The 26,243-nt window shown below is 40.4% G+C and overlaps 1 protein-coding gene across 1 annotated transcript in view; it reads left to right on the plus strand.

Moving 5' to 3' along the window:
• The window catches only part of LRP2 (LDL receptor related protein 2), a 334,494-nt gene that overhangs the window by 115,160 nt on the left and 193,091 nt on the right, over nucleotides 1-26,243 (plus strand). Inside the window, exons 24-28 of the mRNA XM_030210857.1 lie at nucleotides 13,472-13,656; nucleotides 14,641-14,869; nucleotides 16,709-16,886; nucleotides 24,379-24,545; nucleotides 25,395-25,538. Of these exons, the coding sequence (XP_030066717.1) occupies nucleotides 13,472-13,656; nucleotides 14,641-14,869; nucleotides 16,709-16,886; nucleotides 24,379-24,545; nucleotides 25,395-25,538 (903 nt within the window). The remainder of the gene's footprint in view (nucleotides 1-13,471; nucleotides 13,657-14,640; nucleotides 14,870-16,708; nucleotides 16,887-24,378; nucleotides 24,546-25,394; nucleotides 25,539-26,243) is intronic.

Raw genomic sequence — 26,243 nt, forward strand, 5'->3', positions numbered from 1 at the left:
TATATGGTGCCTGAAAAATCGGTGCCGAAAAAACCTGCCTAGGCATATTCCATAAAGTATGCCTAAATTTAGGCATACTTTATAAAATACACCTAAATTTCTGTGTGGATTAAAGAATACTTTGAGCGCCCATCCACATGACTAAATTTAGTTGTGGGCAGTTACGCCAAGTAAAACTTGGTGTAAATGCCAATGCCTAAATTAGGTGTGGACTGGGTATATTCTATAAAAATGTGCATATATATTAGAAATGCCCGTGCCCCTCCCATTCCATGCGTACGGCCATCCTCCCTTTTCAACTATGTGACTACGCGTATCACGTTTTAGAATATACTTAGGGCCCTGTGCACTAGCATTTTTAACATGTGTGCTAATGCTAGAGACATCCATAGGTGTCTCTAGTGTTAGAGCATGCTATTTTTTAACACACGCTAAAAATACTAACTCACCTACAGTATGGCTTAGTAAACAGGGGCGTTAAACAGTTGTGTGCATAAATTCTAATTATGCCAATTAGTGTCAATAATTGCTTGTTAAGTGGTAGTTATTGGCACTGATTGGCTTGTTAAGTAATTAAATTGTGCGCGCAAATCCAGAATACAACCGGATTTGCATGTGCAATTTAAGTCGCATTATATAGAATCCGGGGGGGGGGGGGGGGGGGGTAAGCGCCTCCTACTTATCTTTCGCTGTCCTATTTATATTGGAGTTCTTTCCTTCCTGTTGTTTTTCTTGTACACCAACTTGTTGCAACTTTTTAAAAGGCAGAAAGCATCATACATGATGTATGAGCAACCAATTTTTACTTCTTGTCCTTGATTTGTCATCGCGGTCACAGAATGTTTAGAACACACCCTCTAATGCTAAATGCTGGTGACACTTGGAAAGTGCCTACATATCAAGAAAGGAAGAATGAAGCTTATGCATACTGTAATGAAGGTTATACAGAGATAACGTTTTATGAAGCAGCTAATTTACCAATTGGAGAGGAAGTGGAAGAATGAGTGGTAATGATGAAGACAGAAAGCAGTGAAGGAAGCGAAGTAGATAAACAAAGCCCTAAAGTGATGCAACTTTTCATTTGGCCAGTTAACCATGGAGATCTCTTTCATCACATTGGAAATACTGGTTATCTCATTTCAAATCAGGAATGTTCATGAAAGGGTGCTGATATATGTACTGCAAAACAATTTGATTTCACGGTGATATGCTTTTGGACAGGGAGAGGGAGAAAGGGAGAATAGTCCCAGGGTTAACGCCTTAATCTAAAGGCAAAGAAAACAGAATATACAGTTTATATCATAGAATAGTTTTGGTAAACCTTCAAAGAGGGAATTCTTGGATTTCCAACTGGATATGTGAGGTAATCATCCTTGAAAGTTATTCCATCTAAAGGGCAATTCTATATAAAAAAAGTGCCAACATTTACATGTATACATGAATACTAGCATGTATGTGCATATGCCAAATGCATATCTCATATGTGCATGGTGGCAGAGTCTGGGTGGAGATCATGCTTACACATGTATCTTATAGAATTTATTTATTTTAGATTTAGCTCTGAACTTTTATTCATAGCTTAAGGTGCATTACATTTAGGTAAACCAGGTATTTTTCCCTGTTCCTGAAGAGCTTACAATCTAAGTTTGTACCTGACACAATGGAGGGTTATAACTTACCGAAAATCACAAGGAGCAGCAGCCGGATTTGAAGTGGGCTTCCTTTGTCTATTTCCTCCACTCCATTTGCGTATCTCCAGCATTTAGGTGTGAGCATTTATCGCAGCTCTACGGATGGTGTAAGTGCTTATGTCTAACTTCTAAGTGTGTATTTACCTGGATAGGCTAGTATTCTATAAAGGAAAGTAGGCGCCTATGCTCTTTATAGAGTAGGCTCCTATCAAGTGCTCTCCAGTCACCTAATTGTAGATACCCTGTTATAGAATTGTCCACCTACTGGATTGGATGAGTGAATCAACATTGGTGAGGGGTGGGAGATAGGGTTCCATCTTCTGAGGAAGTAGCTAGAGAGAAGATAGAAGATATTCAGGCATCATTTGGGAATGAATCTATGGAGGGGACTAAAAGGGAGGAGAGAGCTGGTGTTGTAGTTGATGTTGGGAATGAAGGGGTATTGGACAATGTGTGGACTCTAATGGAGGAGTTTGCTTGGGTAACACAAGTTGAAAGATGGAGGGTGCTTCAGCAGATGTGGTACATGACTTGTGGGTTGGATATGAGCCCAGCTAAAATAATGAAATTGCTGAGGGAAGAAATAGAAGAAGATTTGGTATCTACTGTAAATCAGCCCCTCCAGTTGGACAAGTTTCCGAAGAACCTTATCTTCCCTGGTTGGAGAAGCGATAGAAAATGTTTGTTATAGACAGATGGTTGGCTCTTTGGAACAAGCTGGATGGAACCAGTTTGATGGATACAGTTGGAACATGGAGTGACTTGGAGGGAGGATTCATTGTTGATTCTCCTCGATTTGTGAGCCATGTTTGATACCTTGAAATGTCCTATTTCTGGAAGTTTTGTGTAAGGCTGATTTAAAAGGTTAGGTTCTAGGTTGGTTTGCATTTCTTTGAGGGCAAGGGAGTATTATATTGAATGGGTAGGGGCTTGTTCTGAAGTTTCACCTCTAGGTTGTGGAGTGCCTCAAGGCTTAATTTTATCCCCTTTATTGTTCAGTCTTTATTTGGCACCACTGAAGAATATGATTAAGGAATTTGGGATAACTTGCACTTGTATGCAGTTAATGTTGTGGGGCAGATTGGAGAAGATCAGGTGAAGGATCTTGGAGATCTGGTTGGCGTGAAGTTTTATGGCAAGGTGTTGACCGTTTAGCCAGAATTAGGAATTTTTTTCTTCCTCCAATTGCAGAAATTAGCAGTTTAGGGGTGATGCAAGATTTTCTTTTGTACAACACATAGCAAATGTGGTGTGTGCTGCTTTTTGTTCCTTGAGACAAATTCGTAGGCTATGGCCATTTCTTACAGCAAGTTCTTTATGGACAATAGTGCAGGCCTTAGTATTAACAAAGCTTGTTTACTGTAATGCTTTATATCTGAGTGTGTCACAAGAATAATCTGAGGCATTATAAGTTGGTACACTATACTGCTGTACTGTTGATTTTTGGAGCAAATAAGTATTACTCCTCTTTTCTATCACATTCATCAGTTGCCAGTAGAGTTCAGGGTAAGATTTCAAATTATTCTCATTTTAAGAGTGTTGGATGGCAAAGTTGTTAGGGAAGTACAAGACATTGTCCCTATTATTATCTAACAGTCAGGATCTATTCTCTCTTTCTTCTTTAGAGGAAGTTAGATTGGGGTGCACGTGGCAAGCAACGTTTGGATATGTGGGCCTTCAGTTGTGGAATTCATTGCCCCTTGAGATTTGTTTGGCAACTCAATTTCTGTATTTTAGAAATGGTGAAGGCTTGATGATTTGTGCATTATTTCCAAGGCTATATGGGGGAGTGAGGAAAGGGTAATGTACCTGTGACTTTAGGAAATTGGAAGACTGTTGGGCTCATTTTCAAAAGAGAAGGATGCCCATCTTTCGACATAAATCGGAAGATGGGCATCCTTCTCACAGGGTTGTCCAAATCGGTATAATTGAAAGCAGATTTTGGACGTCCCCAACTGCTTCCCGTCGCAGGGACGGCTAAAGTTCAAGGGGGCGTATCGGAGGCGTAGCAAAGGTGGGACTTGGGCGTGCCTAACACTTGGATGTTCTTGACCCATAATCGAAAGAACCAAGGACGTCCCTGACGAACACTTGGATGACTTTACCTAGTCGTATTTTTCTTATGACCAAGGCACAAAAAGGTGCCCGAAATGACCAGATGACCACCAGAGAGAATTGGGGATGACCTCCCCTTACTCCCCCAGTGGTCACTAACCCCCTCCCACCCTCAAAAAAATCTATGCCAGCCTCAGATGTCATACTCATCACAGCAGTATGCAGGTCTCTGGAGCAGTTTTAATGGGTGCAGTACACTTCAGACAGGCGGACCCAGGCCCATACCCCCCCTACCTGTTACATTTGTGGAGGAAACAGCAAGCCCTCCAAAACCCAGCACTAACCCACTATACACACATCTAGGTGCCCCCCTTCACCCGTAAGGGCTATTGTAGTGGTGTACAGTTGGGGTAGTGGGTTTTGGGGGTGTTTGGGGGGCTCAGCACACAAGGTAAGGGAGCTATGTACCTGGGAGCAATTTATGAAATCCATTACAGTGCCCCCTAGGGGGCCCAGTTGGTGTCCTGGCATGTCAGGGAGACCAGTGCACTACAAATGCTGGCTTCTCCCATGACCAAATGGCTTGCATTTGGTTGTTTCTGAGATGGACGTCCTTGGTTTCGATTATCGCCGAAAATCAGAAATGACCAAGTCTAGGGACGACCAAATCTAGGGTCTACCAAATTTCAGGATTTGGGCGTCCCTGACCGTATTATCGAAATGAAAGATGGATGTCCATCTTGTTTTGAAAATACAGGTTTCCTGGATGGGGACGTTTTGCGAGGATGACCTCATCAAAACTTGGACGTCCCTTTTGAAAATGCCTCTCCATGCGTGCAAATGGCAGATGAAATTTAATGTGGACAAATTCAAGGTGGTGCACATTGGAAAGAATAATCCGAATCATAATTACCTGATGCTAGGGTCCAGCTTGGGGGTCAGTGCTCAAGAAAAAGATCTGGGTGTTGTAGATAATACGCTGAAATCTTCTGCTCAGTGTGCGGCGGTGGCCAAAAAAGCAAACAGGAAGCTAGGAATTATTAGGAAAGGGATGATGAATAAGACCAAAAATACTATAATGCCTTTGTATTGCTCCATGATGCGTCAGCATCTTGAGTATTGCATTCAGTTCTGGTCGCCGTGTCTCAAAAGAGTTATAGTGGAATTAGAAAAGATTCAAAGAAAAGAGACTGAAATGATAAAGGGGATGGAAGTTCTCTTGTATGAGGAAAGGCTAAAGAGGTTAGGGCTCTTCAACCTGGAAAAGAGATGGATGAGGGGAGACATGATTGAGGTCTACAAAATCCTGAGTGCTGTAGAACGAGTAGAAGTAAATCGATTTTTTTACTCATTCCAAAAGTACAAAGACTAGGGGACACTCGAGGAAGTTACATGGAAGTACTTTTAAAACAAATAGGAGAAAATATTTTTTCATTCAATGAATAGTTAAGCTCTGGAACTCTTTGCCGGAGGACATGGTAACAGCAGTTGGTGTATCTGGGTTTAAAAAAGGTTTGGACAAATTCCTGGAGGAAAAGTCCATAGTCTGCTATTGAGGCAGATATGGAAAGCAACTGCTTGCCCTGGGATTTATAGTATGGAGTATTGCCACGATTTGGGTTTCTGCCAGGTACTTGTGACCTGACTTGGTCACTGTTTGAAAAACAGGATACTGGGCTAGATGAACCATTGGTCTGACCCAGTATGGCTACTCTTATGTTCTTATGTTCACAGTATGGCTACTCTTATGTTCTTTAGAGAACATGCCTAGGCATGTTCTTATGTTCTTTTGAGTTTGGAGGTAAGAGCTTATGGGTTGGGGGTTTTTATTTTATACATCAGGTCTTTTAAAATTGTACTTTATATGGGAAAAGGATTTGATATACTGCCTTTCTGTGGTTACAATCAAAGTGGTTTGCATATACAGGTACTTATTTTGTACCTGGAGCAAAGGATGGTTGAGTGACTTACCCAGAGTCACAAGAAGCTGCAGTGGGAATGGAACCCAGTTCACTAGGAGCAAAGTCTGATACACTAACCACTAGGCTACTCTTCCACTCCTTATTGTAGTCATTGTAGTGTTAAATTTATGGAAGGTGGATTATCACATCTTTAGAAACAGATAACTAATTTATTATGGGGTCCTTTTACAAAGTGGCGATAAGCCAAACGCGAGCTTACCGCTCGCTAAAAGGGAAGTACCGCTGGGCTACCGCAGCAGCCCAGCGGTAGTTTCCAACCCCAGCACGCGTCATATCCAGTGCTACAAAAATATTTTTTATGTTTGTAGCACTTGTGTGTACCCAGCAGTAATTGCACTGCCTGGTTATTGCTGGGTTAGTGCTGGAGCCCTTACGACCACCTCAATGGGTGGCAGTAAGTGCTCCCCCATAAAATGGCCATATGGCAAGTGCTTCACTTGCCTCATGGCCATTTCCTGCCGTAAAAGGGAGCCTCATCACATGTAAAAAAAAAACACGTGCTGACACCTGCGCAAGACCCCCTTTGCTGCTGCTTCATAAAAGGGGGCCCATGTGTTGCAGTATGAAAAGGAGAGAAAGAGAGTCTCTAAAACTTACATAAAAGGGATTTACAGTAGGACACTGATTATCTGAACTCCGATTATCAGGATGTCCAATTATCCAGATTGCTTATGCTTCTTGTCTTTCCTATTTTTTAAAATCATAATCTCTGTATCATAGCTATCACATTATGCTTGATATACAGTAAACATTTTTATAACATCACAAATAGCTTGATATTTTTTCCCATTTATAACTGAAAACAAAAAATAATGCTTAACAGGCAACTCTCAAACTATATTCTCTTTTCAAAAAGGAATGTCCAATTATCCGGATTTATGATTATCCGGACCACCCTTCAGAAGATAGTCTGGATAATCGGAGTCATATTGTATTTAGCTTTCCTAAGATATATGAGACCTCTGAGCTCTGCTTTGCTTTTCTTCCAACCCAAAGAATGTTGAAAAGGAATTGTACATTAGAAGCTGAAAGTACCTGGCCATCTGGGAGCAAAATAACTTTCTGAAAACTTATTTCAATGGGACCAAATTTGGCATGGGTTAAAACAGGGAAATGCAAATCAAGTTTGAAAATTGGTCAGATTATACAGGGGGTTGCATAGAAATAAAGTCCCCAGTAAAAACGCCCTAATGTGTTTCTTTGGGAAAGGCTGTTCCAGCAGCTGCAGCACTGAAACATAGCAATTGGGGAATATCTCCTTTCAAAGTACCCCTTTCCTCACCTCATATAGAGAGACACACACACAAACATATGCATAGGCACTGATCTACATTCACATACACAAATACAGACATACACATAAACTTACACACATGCATGCTTAGAGGTGTTGGAAATGACTCCAGGAACAAGGCTGCACATGCTGTTCCTACCACACCCCCACATATACACCCAACTGCAGGTACCCGGTCAAAATAGCCCCGATAAAATAGTCCCGCCAAAAAAGCTCCAAACAAAAAAAGTTCCCGACCTAATAACCCCTGACATAACAGCCAGGGCCGTGCCTAGGGTCTCTGGTGCCCCCCTGCAGACTATCGGTTGGCGCCCGCCCCCCCCCCCCCCCCCCCCGTCCAGTAGAGCAGGAACAGAAGGGAGCAGGCAAGTAAGCCGGACCTCAGGAAAAAATAGCACTGTATTGTATGTATCCCTCATTGATAAGTCTCTGACTCTAAAGTTTAGCAATTTCATTAAAGCAAAATGTATTTTCACATATCACATCCTATCCAAGGAGAATGTTTTATATATGTCACCCGTCTGTGGTAAAACTTCACACAGTATCAAAATACCTCTAATATGTAGTCGTGCCAGCCGAGGAAACTAACTGTGCTCAGCTCACAAGAGACAGAGTGAACATAAAATAAAACTTCATCCTTAAAAGATAATATCGGATGAATGCATGAAGGTGAATATGAATTCCTGTGAATGGAGTCAATTTGATTTACAATAAATCCAGATACTACTCCCTCATATATATAACAAAAAATTATTTAAGTGGAATGGAATTATTTGACTGTACTGGCAAACAGAAAGAAATACTCTATTGCATTCTAATCTCCTTTGCACCAAAGGTTATAATTCAGATCAAACATTTATCTCTGATCAACTATCTCAGATCAAATATTTATTTCAGATCAAATATTAAGGTTTCCTTGCTTACAGTCACTTAAATCTACCTAGCTTATAGGATTTAAACACTCTTAAACTGAAATTCACCCTTTTCTATTCTTCATAAACTTCAAGTAATCCTGAAATATTCAGATCCTTTTCTCACTAGAGAAACTTCAATCGCCACCAATCTCTTTTCACTTATATTTTCTCATTTACCACAATCAGGCACTCTTTTATAACTTCAGTCAACAAACACAGGAAGTCACAGCTGGATGTCTCTCTTGGCAAAGGACAGCTCTCACTCTGTTCATTTCCAGGGCAGATTTCTTAACAGAAGCTGATCATCCAATCAGAGAGCTCTATTTGAATGCAGATTAAAATACAGACACTCATGGGAATGTTTAGTGAAAAACACCAGACTAATTTGCATATGATTTAAACAAATCTGAGCATATGACAACCAAGTACAGACTCCCAGCACCTGAATTCTGCAATTAGATTTAAGGCAAATACTTTTAAATCTTATTTTTAGCACTTTTAAAATTTCAGGTTCTCTTTAATTTGAATGCTGTTTCAAGCTCTGAAACTCACCCTGACAGAGGAGCTAGCCCCAAACTGAAGCATAAATAGCAATCTGGTTGTATTCTCACGTAACTTGGTAACTTGAAGAGTGTGCCTGCCTCAATTAATACTGCTCCTTTGCATGAAAAGGGGAGGGCAGCGGAGATAGGAGAATCACAAGTTCAGGTGAAAGATTTTGCATGTGAGCTGTTTGGGCAGGCTAAAGGGGGCAGGGTTAGGGGTGGGACCAGAGGCGGGGCTTACATCCATAATTGTCTGACAACAGAAAAAAAATAAGTCACAATTAATACCTTTTATTAAATTTAGATATTAAATATGTATCATATGTCAAAGAATAAAGTGGTTGCTCAAAGCATGTACTAACCACAATTGCTCAACTGCAAAACACTATGCACAAATTTGTGCAAAAACACACTCATAAACCTTACTGTACCATAACACTGGGCAGACCCTAATAAACCAATATACCACCCATACGGAAAATGCAGACCGTCAACAATATGGAACAAGGGATCATAATATCACAATGCTCATGTAGAGCCACAAAACACCCTTTTAGGGTGGAAAGTGTTCACAATGAGCTCCTTTTATGAACGACTATATGTAGATCCTTCAAAAGGTAGTGTGTCATGATTTAGGCTCTAAAACCCTTTCTGATGATTTGGTGCCACCTCAGTAAGGCCAATACACAATCTCTCCACTGCAAAACACTATACACAAACTTGTGCAAAAACACACTCATATAGCCTTACCAAACCATAACAGTACTAATTCCAAGGACAGGACGAGCTAAACCTTATGCGTGGAAAGGCAGCACTGTAATTACACGGGGGCTCTAAAACTCCAGTGCACAACCTAATGAAACAAACAAAAAAAAACCCCAAAAAGGGCTGAAAATACTACACGCTAGCAGAATACTGCACCTTGATCACACATGAAAAACACATGACACAACAGATATGAAGGCAAAATACTGAACTGGAAAGTTACCTCAAGAAGTCAGACTCAGCATGCAGCAATACTAGAAAAATTGAAATTTACATGCAAAACATCACAGATGCACATTTCCAAAAGCTGACATATTCCAGTTAATAAATTCTGAATAAAATACTTTTTTCTACCTTTGTTGTCTGATCATTTAGTTTTTCTATTCGCTTTGGTCCCAGTGTCTTCTGTTTTATGCAGTGTCTTCTTTCCATTTGATATTTTTTCTCTCACCATGTCCACCATCCTCCTGTGTCCTTATGCGTCCTGTCTACCATCTGTAGCCCTGTCCCTATCCTTCAGTATCCCGATCCAGCTCTTATATTCAACAGTTTTCCCTCCATCCATATCCAGCATTTCTCCTCACTTCCCTCCATCCATGTGCATATACTTCCCTCCCCTCCATCCATGTCCAGCACCTTCCCTCTTTCTCTCCTACCATGCCATCCAGTGTTATCCCTCTTTCTCTCTCCATCCTTCCACCCATTATCCTCTCCCAATCCTTCCGTCCATTGTCTTCCTCTATCTCCCCTTCCTTCTAGACAGTTCTCTCTTGACCCTTTTCCATTCAGCATGTCCTCTCTCACCCCATCCTTCCAGTGTCTTTCCTCTTTCCCTCCCTACCAGTTTCTTCCCTCCTTCCAGCATTTTTCCTCTTTCTCCCTTCTTTCATCCAGCCAGCATTTCTCAGTCTGACACCTAGGGTCTCCCCCAGTTTCTCCCCAGCAGCTTCTCTCTCTCTCTCCTGCCCATGTCCCCTCTTTCTCTCTCCATCTCTTTCTGGCTCTCCCCTGCTTTTTTCCATGTCCCTAGCTCTCCCCTGCTCTTTTCCATGGCCCCTCTTTCTCTCCCCATCTCTTTCTGGCTCTCCCCTGCTTTTTTTCCATGTCCCTGGCTCTCCCCTGCTCTTTTCCATGGCCCCTCTTTCTCTCCCCATCTCTTTCTGGCTCTCCCCTGCTTTTTTTCCATGTCCCTGGCTCTCCCCTGCTCTTTTCCATGGCCCCTCTTTCTCTCCCCATCTCTTTCTGGCTCTCCCCTGCTTTTTTTCCATGTCCCTGGCTCTCCCCTGCACTTTTCCATGGCCCCTCTTTCTCTCCCCATCTCTGGCTCTCCCCTGCTTTTTTTCCATGTCCCTGGCTCTCCCCTGCACTTTTCCATGGCCCCTCTTTCTCTCCCCATCTCTTTCTTGCTCTCCCCTGCTTTTTTTCCATGTCCCTGGCTCTCCCCTGCTTTTTTCCATGTCCCTGGCTCTCCCCTGCACTTTTCCATGGCCCCTCTTTCTCTCCCCATCTCTTTCTGGCTCTCCCCTGCTTTTTTTCCATGTCTCTGGCTCTCCCCTGCTTTTTTCCATGTCCCCTCTTTCTCTCCCTATTGCTCTCTGGCTCTCCACTGCGCTGGCCATGTCCCCTGGCTCTCCCCTGCTTTTCTTCTCTCTTCGCCTACCTTTTCCAGCCAGTGGCCACGTTCCCTTCTTTCCCTCCGGCCCGGGCCTCTTTAGCTGACAAAAGAAGAAAAAGAAGCGTGCGGCCGCAGCAGCGTTCAGACATGCGCTGTCGGCTCTGCCGGTCCTCTGCCCCCGGAACGGGAAATTGACGTCACGGGGCAGAGACCGGCAGAGCCGACAGCACATGTCTGAACTCTGCTGTGGTCCCGCGCTTCTTTTTCTTCTTATGCTGGCTCCGAGAGAAGCGGCGGCAGCGGATCAGCTGCATAGATGTCGTTCCTGGCTGCCGCTGCGCTGCTCAATAGAAGCGGCAGCAGCAGCACAAGATTTTGTCAGGAGTCTCGGCAGGGCCGCGGGGAAGGTCAGAGCTGGGCTGGGGAGGCTTAGCCTCCCCAAGCCTCTTATACGGGGCGCCTATGGTGGCGCCCCTCGAAGGCAAGGGCCCCCCTGCGGCGCTTACCTTCCTTACTGCATCAGCACGGCCCTGGTGGCGCCCCTCGAAGGCAAGCGCCCCCCTGCGGCGCTTACCTTGCTTACTGCATCAGCACGGCCCTGATAACAGCCACTGTCAAAACGGCCTGCCCACAATATAGCCTTTGACAGATTAGCCCCCTGACAAAAGGGCCTGATCATGCTGCCCAGAATATGACACTGCATTTTTTTCTAGGGGGCTATTTTGTTAAGGGGGCTATTTTGTCAAGGGTTATTTTGTGGGCGGAGCCATTATGTCAAGGGTTATTTTGTTAGAGGCTGATTTGTCAAGGACTATTTTGTCAGGGTTATTATGTCGGGGTGCCTCAACTGCCACATCATTATCTCTGCTGAACTGATTCTTAGTGATTCAGATGTATACTTAATTTTCTTTGTTGTAAATCCTTCTATGAAATCTATCAAATGAACAATGTAACTTTATTAATGACTTCCATGTATGATGATTGCTATTGGTTGTTATGTGCATTGACTTCTATTTTGGAAAAGTACAATAACTGTTGTCTTAGGACAGTGACACCCTGTAGTTAAACTGTAAAATCTATCCCCTGAAATCTGTTGATGGTAGTAACATTTACTCCGGATTCTATATATGGCGCCTGAAATTCTGTGGAAAAATCAAAGTGTATTCTATAATAAATTAAGTAGTTAATTAGCTAATCAGCGCTGTAAATTGGATATTAACAAGCAATTATCAGCAATTGGCATTAATTGAGACTGACGTGTACAACTCACTAAGTGTATTCTGTAACCAGGTGTGCCTCATCTCATAGTTGAAAAGGAAGCATCGACGTGGAAATTTCTACAATTTATGCACATTATTATAGAACTAGGAATAAATGCCCGTTTCTGAGGGCAATGAAACGGGCGCTAGCAAGGGGCCCCCTCCATCCGAGCTACTTGCCTTGTTCGGTGTTCGCGTCGCTGTGTGTGGGTAGGTTTTTTTTTTTTTGTTTGCTGCGCCTCCGTGGCCGTGCCTGTGGCATTTCGGTTTCGGGCCTCGAGTGTTATAGCTCCGCCCTCGATGTCATGACGTTTTGACGCGAGGGCGGTACAGACACTCCAGGGCACACCGGATATCTCGGGCGCCTCAACTTCCGTGGAGGCTTCAGAACGTTGGGGTTGCCTTTTATATATATAGATATATCCACTCTGTTCCTAATTTAGACATTGGGATTTATGCCAAGTAAAACATGGCATAAATAGATACGACCAAATTTGGTCACGTGGCAAGGCACTCTGTGTATTCTCTAGACACCGCATGGAAATTTAAGCCTATTCTATAAAATTTAGGCATACTTTAGAGAATATGCCTAGGCATAATTTTCTACAATGCAGATTTTTCAGGCGCCATATATAGAATCTTCCCCTTAATGGTTAGATATATTATTTTAATTTATTCTTTGGAACCACTCCATTCAAACCACCTCTCCTCTTCAGGCTATTGACATATAAACACATACACGCACACACACACACACACACACACGAGTTGCAAAGAATTCTATGAGCATGTTTTCCTCACTTGTTTATGACATGATTTGAATCTTTAAATTTGCTGAAATCAATCATTTCTTTCTTCCCAAATTTTTTCAAGTTTCAAATTTAGATGACTGAAGCCCTACAATGATGCAACTTTGGCCAGTTTGCCATGGACATCTGTTTCTTCACTTTGGATATACTGGTTATCTCATTTCAAATCAGGAATGTTCATGAAAGGGTGTTGATATATGCACTGCAGAACAATTTGATTTCATGGTGATATGTTTTTAGATAGGGAGAGAGAGAAAGGGAGAATGGTCCCATTGATGATTTTTTAATCTAAAGAAAACAGAATATGCAGTTTATATCATAGAATAATAGTTGAACGGCATAAAAAATGTTTATATTTAGCTGTTTGAAAGATGCTGTCTAACATTTGAAAGATGGCTTTATTCCTTCCCACGAAATTGATGATCTCAACAGTTCTTCATCCAACAATTTGTTTCTCAGGTGGAGTTTGGTAAACAGTAGTATGATTTAAATTAAAATGTTCAATAATAAACAGCAGCTAACGCTGGCATTTTTCCAATTAGGTGTTTGACAGCGGTGTCACTGTGACTGAAAGTTTAGCAGTAGATTGGGTAGGCCGCAATCTCTACTGGACCGACTACATCCTGGAAACAATAGAAGTCTCAAAACTGGATGGGACCCATAGGACTGTCTTGATTAGTGAAAACGTAACAAATCCAAGGGGTCTAGTATTGGATCCCAGAAATGAGTAAGATATATATTTTTTGTGTTTTTTTCCTGATGTAGTATTAATTTAAAAATTTGAATAAAAACTTTTTGAATAAAACAATTTAAAGTAACTACAACACCCACTTTTAAGCTGTGAATGAGATATGCTGCAAATCACCAAAAAAAGAGAACATTTGTAGCTTTATATTGTGTGGTATACATTTGATAGAACATGATCTTTTCTGATTTCAATATAATAGAGTTTAATTTGGGGCTTGGAGGGGGAGGACTGATGGGAAATGAAGAAGCTGCAGCTTGCCGTGGCTTGTCTAGCTCTTTCTCAATGTCCCCTCAATGACTTCTCAGATTTTGAAATCTACAAAAAAACTCCATTCAGTATCTGTCATAATATTTTGACAGTCCTGACTGAAGAGGAAGGAAAAAAGTCTCAGAAAGCACCTCAGTTATCACTGTGCTCTTCACTGCCAATTACTGGCTAAAAAAAAAAAATCTTCCTGTAAATAACTCAGTTCATTATATATTTCTTCAAACTGCTTGAAGTTTTTCTTCAGTTTACACTTCTAAACTTAAGTGCTCAAAAAGCATACATTTAACTTGCAGTTATCGGGTCCCACTCTGATGACGGCCAGCCCTATCTCAGTGTCTCCTCAATGACATCTCAGATTTTCAGCCACCAACAGGAGGCTTATAGAGGTTAGCTTTAGGGTTCAATGGGAAATGCCATGGTCTGTCTTCTGATATTTTATGAATGCTCAATAAATCCATGAACTGGACCTCTGTTTTTAATTTCACTGGTCTATCCTGGAAAAATGTCATTTCCAGTTCCCTCACCCATTCTATACCTATCCTCATGGTAGAAAACAATTAATTTTCTTCAAGGCACCGCTGCTTTTAGGTAAACGTTTTGTAATTTAACTCTGTGGCAAAATATGTTTGCTTTCTCTCCTTTTCTTTGTTTCTTTTTCTTTTTTTTTTACCGTTAGTAATCAGTTCCTTTTTGCAGTGCTCATGTGATGTTTTGGACAGACTGGGGCAGAAGTCCTCGGATTGAAAAAGCCAGCATGGATGGCACAAGGCGAACAGTTATCATTAGTGACAAAATCTACTGGCCTAATGGACTTGCGATTGACTACCCAAACAAACTGATCTACTTTGCTGATGCCTACTTGGACTACATTGATTTTTGTGATTACAATGGAAACAACAGACGTCAAGTTCTAGCCAGTGATTTGGTAAGATTGTAAGAGTCTGGATAAAAGACACAATATTTGGGGAGATGGGCATTCAAATTCCCATGTTTAAACCAACACCATCTACCTAAAGTGGTAGAGATCCACAGAGGGAGAACCTCAACTAGGTAGGCTGGATTGGCCAGCTGGTCCTTATTGACCATTATTTACCATGTGAATATGTATATCATAGTGTGAGATCCTATCCTGCAGTTCTCTGCTCTTTCTCAGCGATAAGCTCAGAGTGGGCCCTGGAATAACTTGAGAAGAACAAATATGATGAGACAATGAAAATGATGCTAATGGGAGAATAACAATGGGTCCTTTTACTAAGTTGCACTAAGCCCTAATGGTCCTGATTTTATATATGGTGCCTAAAAATAACGCGCGATAGGAAATCATGCTTAAGCGTATTCTAAATACTGCGCATAAATCTATGTGCAGTACTTAGAATACGCTTAGGTGTAGTTCATGCAACTAAATCTACGTGCGTCCATTTACACCAATGAAAAGCTGGTATAAATCCCTGCGCGTAGAATTATGTGCACTGGCCCATATTTTATAACAACACATGTAGATTTTGGTGCGCCTGCAAAATGCCCATTATCCACGCCCCCTAACCATGCCCCTTTTTGCCTGCACATATTAGAATTTAGGCGCAGTAGATTACAGAATACGCTTAGCAATATATGCATGTAAATTCTAATTTTTGCCAATTAGTGCTCGTTATTGCTTAAGAGCTGTTAAAATAATCTATGCATGTAGTTATAGAATGTGCCTAGATTTACATGCGGAATTGCACGTAACTCTAGGCACACTATAGAGAATTCAGGGGAATGTGGTCTTAGCGCACCGAAAAAGGCTTACCACAAGGTGCACTGAAACATCCTGCAGTAATTTCCCTGCTTGCATTCCAAATTGTGCGCTATTTATTTTTTTTGAATTATTTTATGGAAGGGGTGTGACATGGGTGGGGAATGAGTGTGGAAACGCTAACCAGCTAGCGCATTCACATTATTGTGTGCTACCTGGTTATTGCAGGGTTAATACAGGAACATTTACCACCTCCTAAATAGGAGGTGGTATGTGCTCCTGCATTAATATTTTTGCAGATCCCACACATTAATGGAAAAATAAGCAAGGAAACGACAAAAATAATAAAGATTAAGCCTTATTTTATAGTTGCAGTAAAAGTGGGCTTAACATGTGGGAAAATAAAAGGCCCAATGTTTTTTCAATACCACGCATAGAGTATGGCCATAGAGTTTTGTCATGTTTCTATCTGAAACATGAGAGACTACCCACAGGAAAACAGATACCGCTAATCGTTCCTATACAAACAAACCCTCACAAAGAACGACCATATCTCAAACAATTTTTTACCTGAATTGGTTATTACTCTATTTACTATTAACTTTCTCTTTGCTTCATGTACAATTTCTCATGCATAATAGATTTTCTAAATGTTAAACATCCATAGCTATCCCAGTATGTTTATGATATTGTATTGTAAAATTTGATTCTTACAACAAATTACTTTGTTATGTATCCTATACTGTTGTAAGCCACATTGAACTTAAACTTGTTTGGGATAATGTGGGATATAAATGTCACAAATAAATTAAATAAATAAATAAATAAATAAATAAATAAAAGAAGCCAATAAATTATCAGGAAGACATGCTTGTTTTAATTTCCCATAAGTAAAAGGCAAATGATATACCTATTCATAAATAAAAATGTATTGTTGCTTGTTGCATTTCCATTTGCATTGGTCTCAGTATTATTAAGAGTTCGGAGCATTGTGTTTAGTTGGTGATGTACGTGTTTGCTGCTCACTAGGTTCTCCAACATCCGCATGCTATAACTCTCTTTGAGGATTTTGTGTACTGGACTGACAGATACACTAATCGAGTAATTAGAGCCAACAAATGGCATGGAAGAAACCAGAGTGTCATGATTTATAATATTCGGCAACCCACAGGGATTGTTGCAGTCCATCCTATTAAGCAGCCTGGTGGTAAGTTTTTTTGCTATTACATTATTTACATTAGTGCAAACCTTGTAAAAATAAAAACATTACTAACAGTCTCTTTGCATTATTTTTTCTAATTCCTGTTGTGTTTCTGAACGTCAGAAAAGAATGTTTATGGAAATGAACCTTTACCACATGAGGCTGGGTTTGTGGAAACAGCATAGGTTCTGAAAATCAATCCTCTTTTCTATGATTTTATTTAAAACTATCTATAAACTACCCATCTTATCCCATTGACTTTGGTGTACTACAAAACATAATGCAAAAATACATTTTGAAATTTGACTCATATACTCACATTAATATAAAAATACTTACTCTACACTCCTAAAGAGTATGAACAGTCTAAATTATATGCTGCATATATATATACATATATTTAATGGCCATGCGCTAATTTTGAAGACGCAAAGGAGTAGTGTTTGCAACAGGATGCTTCTGAACACAAAGAAGGATGATGGTGCAGTCGAGGGATTCACAAAAAAAAGTAGTCTTTATTCTAAAAGTCAAACAATGATTATTTGACTTTTATGCCTATGTTTACTAAGGTGCGCTATGGGCACGTTAGTGTTTTTAACGCGCGTAAATGGTTTACACACGTTAAACACTAACGCACCCATAGAAATGTACAGGCACATTAGCATTTAGCGCGCCTTAAATATAAAGGTGCAATAGAAACACTAACGCACCTTAGTAAACATACCCCTTAGAATAAAGACTTTTTTTTTGTGAATCCCTTGACTGCATTGTTTTGCTTCTTTGTGTTGAGACGTGTCCTGTTGAAAACACTGCTCCTTTGTTCTTCTTCACATTCATAGTATTTGTGTTCTTCAATCTTGGTGACTTTTCTTGGGACATGCACTAGGGACATGCACTAATTTTCCCATTAGCTCGTGATCCTCTACCATCACTTATTTTCTAGGTGGTAAGGACTTAAGTGCTAACCATGCACTAATCAGTTAGCGTACGGTGATGTAGCTGTGCTGATTAGTGCAGTGCACACCTATTCTCCATCCCTGACCCTCTACCAGCGCCAAACAATTTCTATTTTTAGTGCGCGGGAAGCGCATGCAGGTTACAAAATTAACACGGGATGCCTGAGCGCACCCCATGGTATGGCATTTTAAGCATAGTAGAAGGACCCTTAAATGTTTAATGTATTTTATTTTAAAGCTAGCTGTGTGCTGATTTCATTTTGTGAACTTTTGAGATAATGTCTAGATCAAAACAAGAGGAAGATAATCATTTTTGTACCACTGTTCACATAATTATAGTGTGTGACTAGAATTGTAGCCATAACTGGAGATTTGAAAGCAATCAACCTGATTTGAGATCAGCTGCATTGTTCTAGTTTTCCTTAGATTTAGTGGGATAATTCTTCCCAGTGAATGGGCTGTGTCGGCATTGCCATGTGGCAGCCATTAGCGTGGCTTAGTAAACAGGGGGATAAGTGTATTCTGTAACATGGTGCACTTAAATTCTAAGTCACATAGTTGAAAGGCGGAGTGGCCATGGGTGTTTCTAAAATCTATGCACATTGTTATAGAATACACCCACTCTGCACCTAATTTAGGCATCGGGATTGACGCCAAGTAAAGCATGGCATAAATGACCGTGACTAAATTTGGTTGCATGGAGAAGTGTTTGGCATATTCTGTATACCTCGCAGAAATGTAAGCCTATTCTATAAAATATAGGCATGTTTTAGAGAATATGCCTAGGTGTTATTTTTTTCCTCACGGAATTTTCAGGCGCCATATATAGAATCTAGCCCTTTATGACAAGCCATTTCCATGTACAAACTTCAGTTTTATGCATGCAAGTGACTTTTCCATTTACCCCTTCAATAATCATTTAGAATTCTTTTGGTAAAGCGCTTCATGTTTTAGTGCAGTAGAATCAAAAGGCCATAATGTCATTATTCACCAAAGTTACTGAAGCGCTTCCCATTGATTAGCTTCTAATTGATTCTCTATGAAAATGAATTTCTCTAGTCTATTGGAGCTTTGTTTTTCTAACTTTTTCTTATGGACAAGTCATGCAGTGTCATGAAGTATTCTGAGGTGTATATGAATGAAATACTGTATTTATGGCATTTCACTCCTGCATGAATTCTCTTGGTGCACATGAGATAGATGGCACTGAAGCACCCAAACACCGGTGCTCATATTTTATGCCAGATTTGTATATGACACATGATTGATCTTTTTTTCTCATGTAGGTTTCAATCCGTGTTCAGCAGCCTCCTGTAGCCACCTCTGTTTACTCTCTTCATCTGGGCCACGGTTTTACACCTGTGCCTGTCCCTCGGGCTGGATTCTTCATTCTGATTCCATCAGCTGCAGAAGAGGCAAGCATACATCTAATTTTCTGGGTTTTAATGTTCAGTTAAAAGAAAGACATGGACGGATCAATATTCAGCTGGCTAAATTAGATCTGGATATTCAATGTTGGGACCTGCCAAGGCACTGGCATTGAATATGCAGGTCATCAGTGGACACAGAAGTTACACTGGTGCCAGTCAATGTTCAGTGACAGTACCAGCATGCCTAAGGGATCCTTTTTCTAAGCTGCAGTAAAAAGTGGCCTTAGTGCACCCTTTCTCAGGTTTTCCCCAAGCACTAAGGCCATTTATACTGTAGCAGTAAAATGGCCGATTTTCTATTTTTTTAATTAATGGCCATGCATTAATGGTTCCACTCTGAATCGATAAATAGTGATTTCTCCAAACACACTTGTCTGTTCAGGGAACCTTTATCAAACAATTCTTAATTTTTCTTTAATTGTTGTCCATTAACAGAAGGAAAAGTGCCTCATTTGTTGCTGAAACCTCAACAGCATTCATAGGAACTGTATTCAATCATTGGCTCAAAAAACCTCTGTATCAATTATATACATTTTTTTTAATTTTTTTTATTCAAGACTAAAAGTCCTCATTTACTGAACAGATCTGATTAATCCAACTGAAAATCCTTATATTTTTCAATCATTGAGCATAAGAGAGGCTAAAAGAGACTTAACTTTTAATTGGACAATCAATAATTGAAAAATATAAGGATTTTCAATTGAATTTATCAGATCCGTTCAGGAAATGAGGACTTTTAATCTTGGATAAATAAAAGAAAAAGAAAAATATTTATATAATCGATACGGAGGTTTTATGAGACGATGATTGATGAATACAGCTGAGCTAAAGTGTACAGTTCCTATGAATGCAGTTGAGGTTTCAGCAACAATTGAGGCTCTTTTCCTTCCATTAATGGACAAAAGTTAAAGAAAAATTAAGAATTGTTTGATAAAGATTCCCTGAACAGACAAGTGTGTTTGGGGTGATCACTATTTATTGATTCAGAATGGAAACTGTTTTGTAGTGACCGTATTCTTCATTGGCTATTGGATACATTACTACTACTACTACTTATCATTTCTATAGCGCTACAAGGCATATGCAGCGCTGTACACCATACATACAAAAGACAGTCCCTGCTCAAAGAGCTTACAATCATGCATTATTGTTGCCATTAGTATAAAATGACCACATGAGCAGTTACTGCCATCTATGTTGCAGGTGGTAAGGGCTCACATGCTAATCCTGCGTTAACCAGTTAGTGCACAGTAATATAGATGTGCTGATTAGCGCAGCAATACCCTCTCTCCATCCCCAAAGACATACCCCCCTCCCAGAAAATTTTAAAAAAATATATTTTTTAGCCCATGGTTAGCACATGCAAATTTGAAAATTACTGTAGGGTGCCTGAGTATACCATGGTACTCCCTTTTAAGATGCAGTAAGTGTGCGGTAGAGCTTGTCGCAGCTTAGTGAAAGGGCCCCTAACTGCGCAAACAAAGGACTGTTTTTTATATGGTTCTGCCTGCCTGATTAGACATGAAAGCACCGGCACTGAATATCATTGGTGCCCGACATATCTTCTGGTTTCACCCTAACTCTGCTCCATACTGTCCCAGCACTGCCCAGATTGTGCCATTGAGTATTAGCAGATAGCCAGCTTAGCATGATTCAAGTTTGCAAAAGCCTCTCCTGCCCTCTTGCCCTCTTAAATGATGTTGAATATTGGCCCTGTATAGAATAAATGTATATACTCGTGGGACTTTTCATCGAAAAGAAATGTCCATCATGGAGGCAGTTTAAAGTGTCTGTTTGGTAAAGCAAGTCACATAAGTGAATTTACTTAGGAGCCCTTTTACTAAGGTGCGCCAAAAAATGGCCTGGACGTGTATTGGATGCACACAGGTTTATGTTTCAGCATGCCTGTAAAAAAGGCCTTTTTTGGGGCCGAAAATGGACGTGTGGCAAAATAAAAATTGGTGCACGTCCATTTTGGGCCTGAGACCTTACCGCCACCCGTTGACTTAGCAGTAAGGTCTGACGCGTTAACTGGGCAGTAATCATCAGCTTACTGTATGTACACTGCCAATTATTGCCCACCACGTGGTAGAAAAAAACATTTTCTGACGCGCATATAGGACATGCGTAAAAAATGGAATTGCTGCCCAGGGCTCATGGTAGCCATGCCAGGCGGTAGTTCCAAATTGACACGCGTTGGACGTGCATAGGCGCCTATGCGCCTTAGTAAAAGAGCCCCTTAAAGACTTTTAAAAATTAGATGCGTTATATTCCAGATCAAAGTAAAGTGTTCATTTAAAACTATTGTACAGTGAACCTAGTAGAGGAATTGAGAGCTGTATGCTTCCTTTTTCACATTTTAGACAGCAACACAGAATTTGATTTCTGAACGTTTACTGTTGGTTATGGACAAAGAGAAAAGTGTACAGTTCAATTTGAATCAATAAAACTGTTTATGTAGTAGCTGAGAAAGGAAAATATTGTAGTCTATGTAGTGAACCAATTCCTCATAAGAACAGAACCTACTTATATTAGTTGTGATCTATGATGTTATATTAGGAAGTTAATTGGTCACTCAGGGCTGATCATATACATGCTGGGGTCCAGGGCAGAAAATATGAAGGGGACTTCCTGATCCCTCTCTTCCATTGCCCCCCCCCCCCCCCCCAATCTCCCCACTTACCATTACTACCACATATAATACAATCCAGGCTTCAAGAACCCGGCACCCCCCCCCCCCCCAATTTTCTTTTTAAATAATGTTCAATGGACTTTTCCCTCAGGAATCTGTCCAAACCCCCTTTAAATTCTGTAAGGCCATACAGCACAAACTTCTGATAAGTTGGGGTAGCACCAGTGGGATTATTAAGAAGTCTGGGAAGTACCAACCCAAATTATAAATTGACATTTTGTTTAAAAAAATCTATTTTCTCTCTCTAGAAGTTATTTTCTGCTTATACTTCAGTATTGTACATTTTTACAGACACATTTCAAACTTGGTGATTCTTATGCTGTTTGGCATTAATGTGAAAGACTGTGGTACTTTATGCCACCTGCAGGTCGTATACTTCAGTAACAGTGTTTACTGACTTCTTCAGTGTAAAGTTGGCAGTGCTGAAGCAAGTTTTTTCTTCACCAAAATCAGCTGCTTCTTTGATGAGATGGTTAGTCATGTAGGCTTCTCTCCCCTTCTGTTGAATTCAGGGGAGACACAATCTGACCTTTTATGCCTGAGAATGCTCTACTCTTTAACAAATATTCAACTAGCATAGCATTCATCCAAAATTGTGGATTAACAGCTGGCAGAACTCTCTCTAACATTTAATTAAATTTTCTTGGTCCTCTGCCTTCAGAGGGGGCTTCTCTAATGAGCCAAGTGTATTGTGCCATTTGTGTGTGTGTGTGTGTTTTAAAATCATGTGAGGATTCTTACAAGAGTCTTTCTGGCTGCTCAACCACCAGGCAACAGGCTTTGAAGCCTCAAGGTCTGATGTAGGCAAACCAAAACCCAATACCCTTAACATTAAGGGCCCTTTTACTAAAGGGACCTTAATGTTACTTAATGTGCAGTTAGTGTGCCAAAAAAGACACCATGAAACGTGTTAAAGTGTTTTGAGATATTTTGCCTATTTGTGTGCACTAATCACTTGATATTTATATTCTTTCAAATTTTTTTGAGAGGGAGCATGCCATGGGCGGGTAATGGGCATGGAAGCATTATTCAGCTAGTGCATTCACAATAGTGCGTGCTAACTGGATAATGTGGACTTAATGTGGAAGCATTTAACACCTCCTAAATAGGATGTAGTAAGTGCTCCTGAATTATTTTTTGCAAGTCCCGTGGGATGTGAAAAAAAATCCTGTACATACTGCTGCATAAAATATGGGCTTAGGGAGAAATTCTATATATGACACCAATTGTTATATGCTACTTCCGCACCAAAGTTTCGGCGCAAAAAGTGTTCTAACTGCTACAAGGCGCCGAAATGGGGCAGAACCGTCAGATCTGCATGAAAACACACTTACCCATTTATAGAACAGCACATAAGTATTTTTTGTGCAGATCTGCAAAAGGGGTGTGGCCATGGGACGTTCCCTTAAAATGCGCACAATGTTATAGAATTTGGGGGACTTGCGCCCAACTTGCACGCCGGGATATACATCTGGTTTCAGTGGTGTAAGTCCAAAAGCAAACCCTGGCATTATAGTTCATTAGGGCTTAATGCCCTTTAGCACCGTATTTATTGAAGTGTGGTATGAATGTGCAATAACTTCAAAACCTGTGTGTTAACTACTGGGGGCATTTCCAGTAGTTTCCCATTTAGTAAAGGTAAAGGAACTGTCATTATTGTAGATTAATGGCATTGTAGATAACATAATATAGTTAGCCAAACCTATTCAGATGTCATTAACTGAGTCACATAATCTCAACTTTCTCAAGAACACTAACACTTAGTTCCCACTCGTGCTCCTCCATTTCCATGCCTTATTCCCCACTAACCTCAGATTCCATATAGGTCTCCCAAATCTGGGCACGAATCCCATATCCACATGCAAACTAATTAGTTAATGAGCTGTTAACAATCAATAATTGGTGTTAATAGGCACTTATTTGGAGTTACATGTGGATCTGCCCTGTGCCCTATTCATTAACATGCGTTCCTAAATTATATGGAGTGCAATTCAAAAGAGAGCATGGCTTTGGGAGGGGCATGGGTGGGTCAGGGGTGTTGCCAGAATTTAGGTGTTATAGCAGTGGTTACCAAACCTGGTCCTGGAGGCACCCAAGCCAGTCAGGTTTTCAGGATATCCACAATGAATATTCATGAAAGAGATTTGCATGCACTGCCTGCACTGCATGCAAATCTCTCATGAATATTCATTGTGGATATCTTGAAAACCTGACTGGCTTGGGTGTCTCCAGGACCAAGTTTGGGAACCACTGTGTTATAGAACAGTATCATTTATGCGCTCAACTGCCATTAGTTGGATGCCAGGTTTCAGCAGGCATAATGCTCACACAGCTTAGTAAATAAGCCTCACACAGAGAATATTGTTAAAAGGTATATTAAGAATGAATAGAGTGCCATTGACTTGTATTTATTTTTTTAGATGAACAACCTTTCCTCATAGCTGTAAGAGATAATATCATTTATGGAATGTCCCTTAACCCTATTGAGAAGACCAATGATGCTATGGTCCCTATAGCTGGCATACAGAATGGATATGATGTTGATTTTGATGACTCTGAACAGATGATTTATTGGATTGAAAACCCAGTAAGTACTGAGTAATGGAAAATGCAGAGAAAACAAAGAAAGGAATTAATTGATATGTGATGTGCTCCCTGTGGAGGTCTATAAGGCCTCAAAGTGTTCGGTATAATGCAGTTTTCTGATTTATTTATTTATTGGGATATATTAACTACCTTTATGTAAAGATTTACCCAGGATAGTATACAGTAGGTACAATGTAGCATAAAATGTACAATTATGTCAACAGCATAACAATAGTAAAATGACCAAATATAAGCATAAATACAGTCAATGAGGTAAACTTGGAGTTGGCAAATTGAAACCTAGGACTAGGACTAACATGAAACTGTATCAGAAATATACACATTTAACAGCACTGTAAAAAATCGTAACAAAATATGAAAAATGTCAGTAGAATACAAATGATATCATAATAGGTAGCATGGAAAAACTTTCAAATAACATCAATAGCATACTCATGATGCCAGCACAATACCAATGAAATACCTAATAGGCATGCATTAGAACATTCAAATAACATAGATATGATGCTAATGCTGTTTGTATAACATAATGAAACATCTTATTTCCTGTTTTCATTTTGCTTGATCTGTATTATGGAAAATGGGGCTTTTTGTGTGCTAACTGTTTTGTGTATATAAGGCCATGTAGTAGTTTTCATTTCATCATATAAAATATGCTTAATTCATATTTATTGCTAATATGTTAGTGTCTATAGCTTACCACTAGGGGTTTTTTTTGTTTTGTTTTTTGCATTTTTCTGGCTTTAGATTGTTGAGATAGGCACTTCTGCTGATGGAAACAGAAAAGATGTCCCTGAAACTTTCTTACTTTTCTCATCTTTTTTCCAAGGGTGAAATTCACAAAGTGAGGTCAGATGGAACAAACAGAACAGTGTTCGCTCCAGCGGCTATAATAGGCTCTCCTATTGGACTGGCTTTAGACTGGATATCAGGAAACCTTTACTACACAAACCCTGCCACTCAGTCAATTGAGGTAATCACATAAACGTTTTCTGCCTTGAAATCTGAAAACAAATAACAGTTCCCCTAAACACAGAGGTACTGCTGTGAAAGGATTTTGGGGCCCTTTTACTAAGCTGTGGTAGGGCTACCATGCAGGTAGCGTGTGCCAAATTGATCTTAACACCAGGGTAGCGTGGGTGCCTGGATGTAGTTCTGAGGTTGGCGTGCACAGTTTTCCATGGTAGAAAATAATTTTCTATTTTGTACTGCGGGGGTGTTCCCGGCGGTAATCGGCAGCGCGGCCACATTGCCGCACACTGCCTGATTACTACTATTTAGCATTTTTTAGATTACAGCACTAGTGGCATGTGAGCCCTTACTGCTAGGTCAGAGGGCAGCAGTAAGGGCTCAGGCAGTAAGTAGCCATGCGCTACTTTTAATATTAGCACACGGCCATTTACTGCCATTGTCGGCTCGGCACATGAATAGAGGAGAGTGGAGCACAGCACTAATTTGGGCAACGCGGTCCAGAAGCACCAACTTGAAAGATAAGTGATGGTGCTAATTAAATTTCTGTATATTGGAAATTATTTACATAATTGACTAGTTGATCTGAGACTACCTATATCAGCAGGGAATACGTTACATCAAAAGATTTTTTTGGCCAATGATGAAGGCAGGATCCTTTGATCCGTTCTAGCTTTAGCAGATATATGTAAGATCTGTAAGCTCTTTG

This window comes from Microcaecilia unicolor, chromosome 7 (assembly GCF_901765095.1).
Source record: "Microcaecilia unicolor chromosome 7, aMicUni1.1, whole genome shotgun sequence".
Lineage (NCBI taxonomy): Eukaryota > Metazoa > Chordata > Amphibia > Gymnophiona > Siphonopidae > Microcaecilia > Microcaecilia unicolor.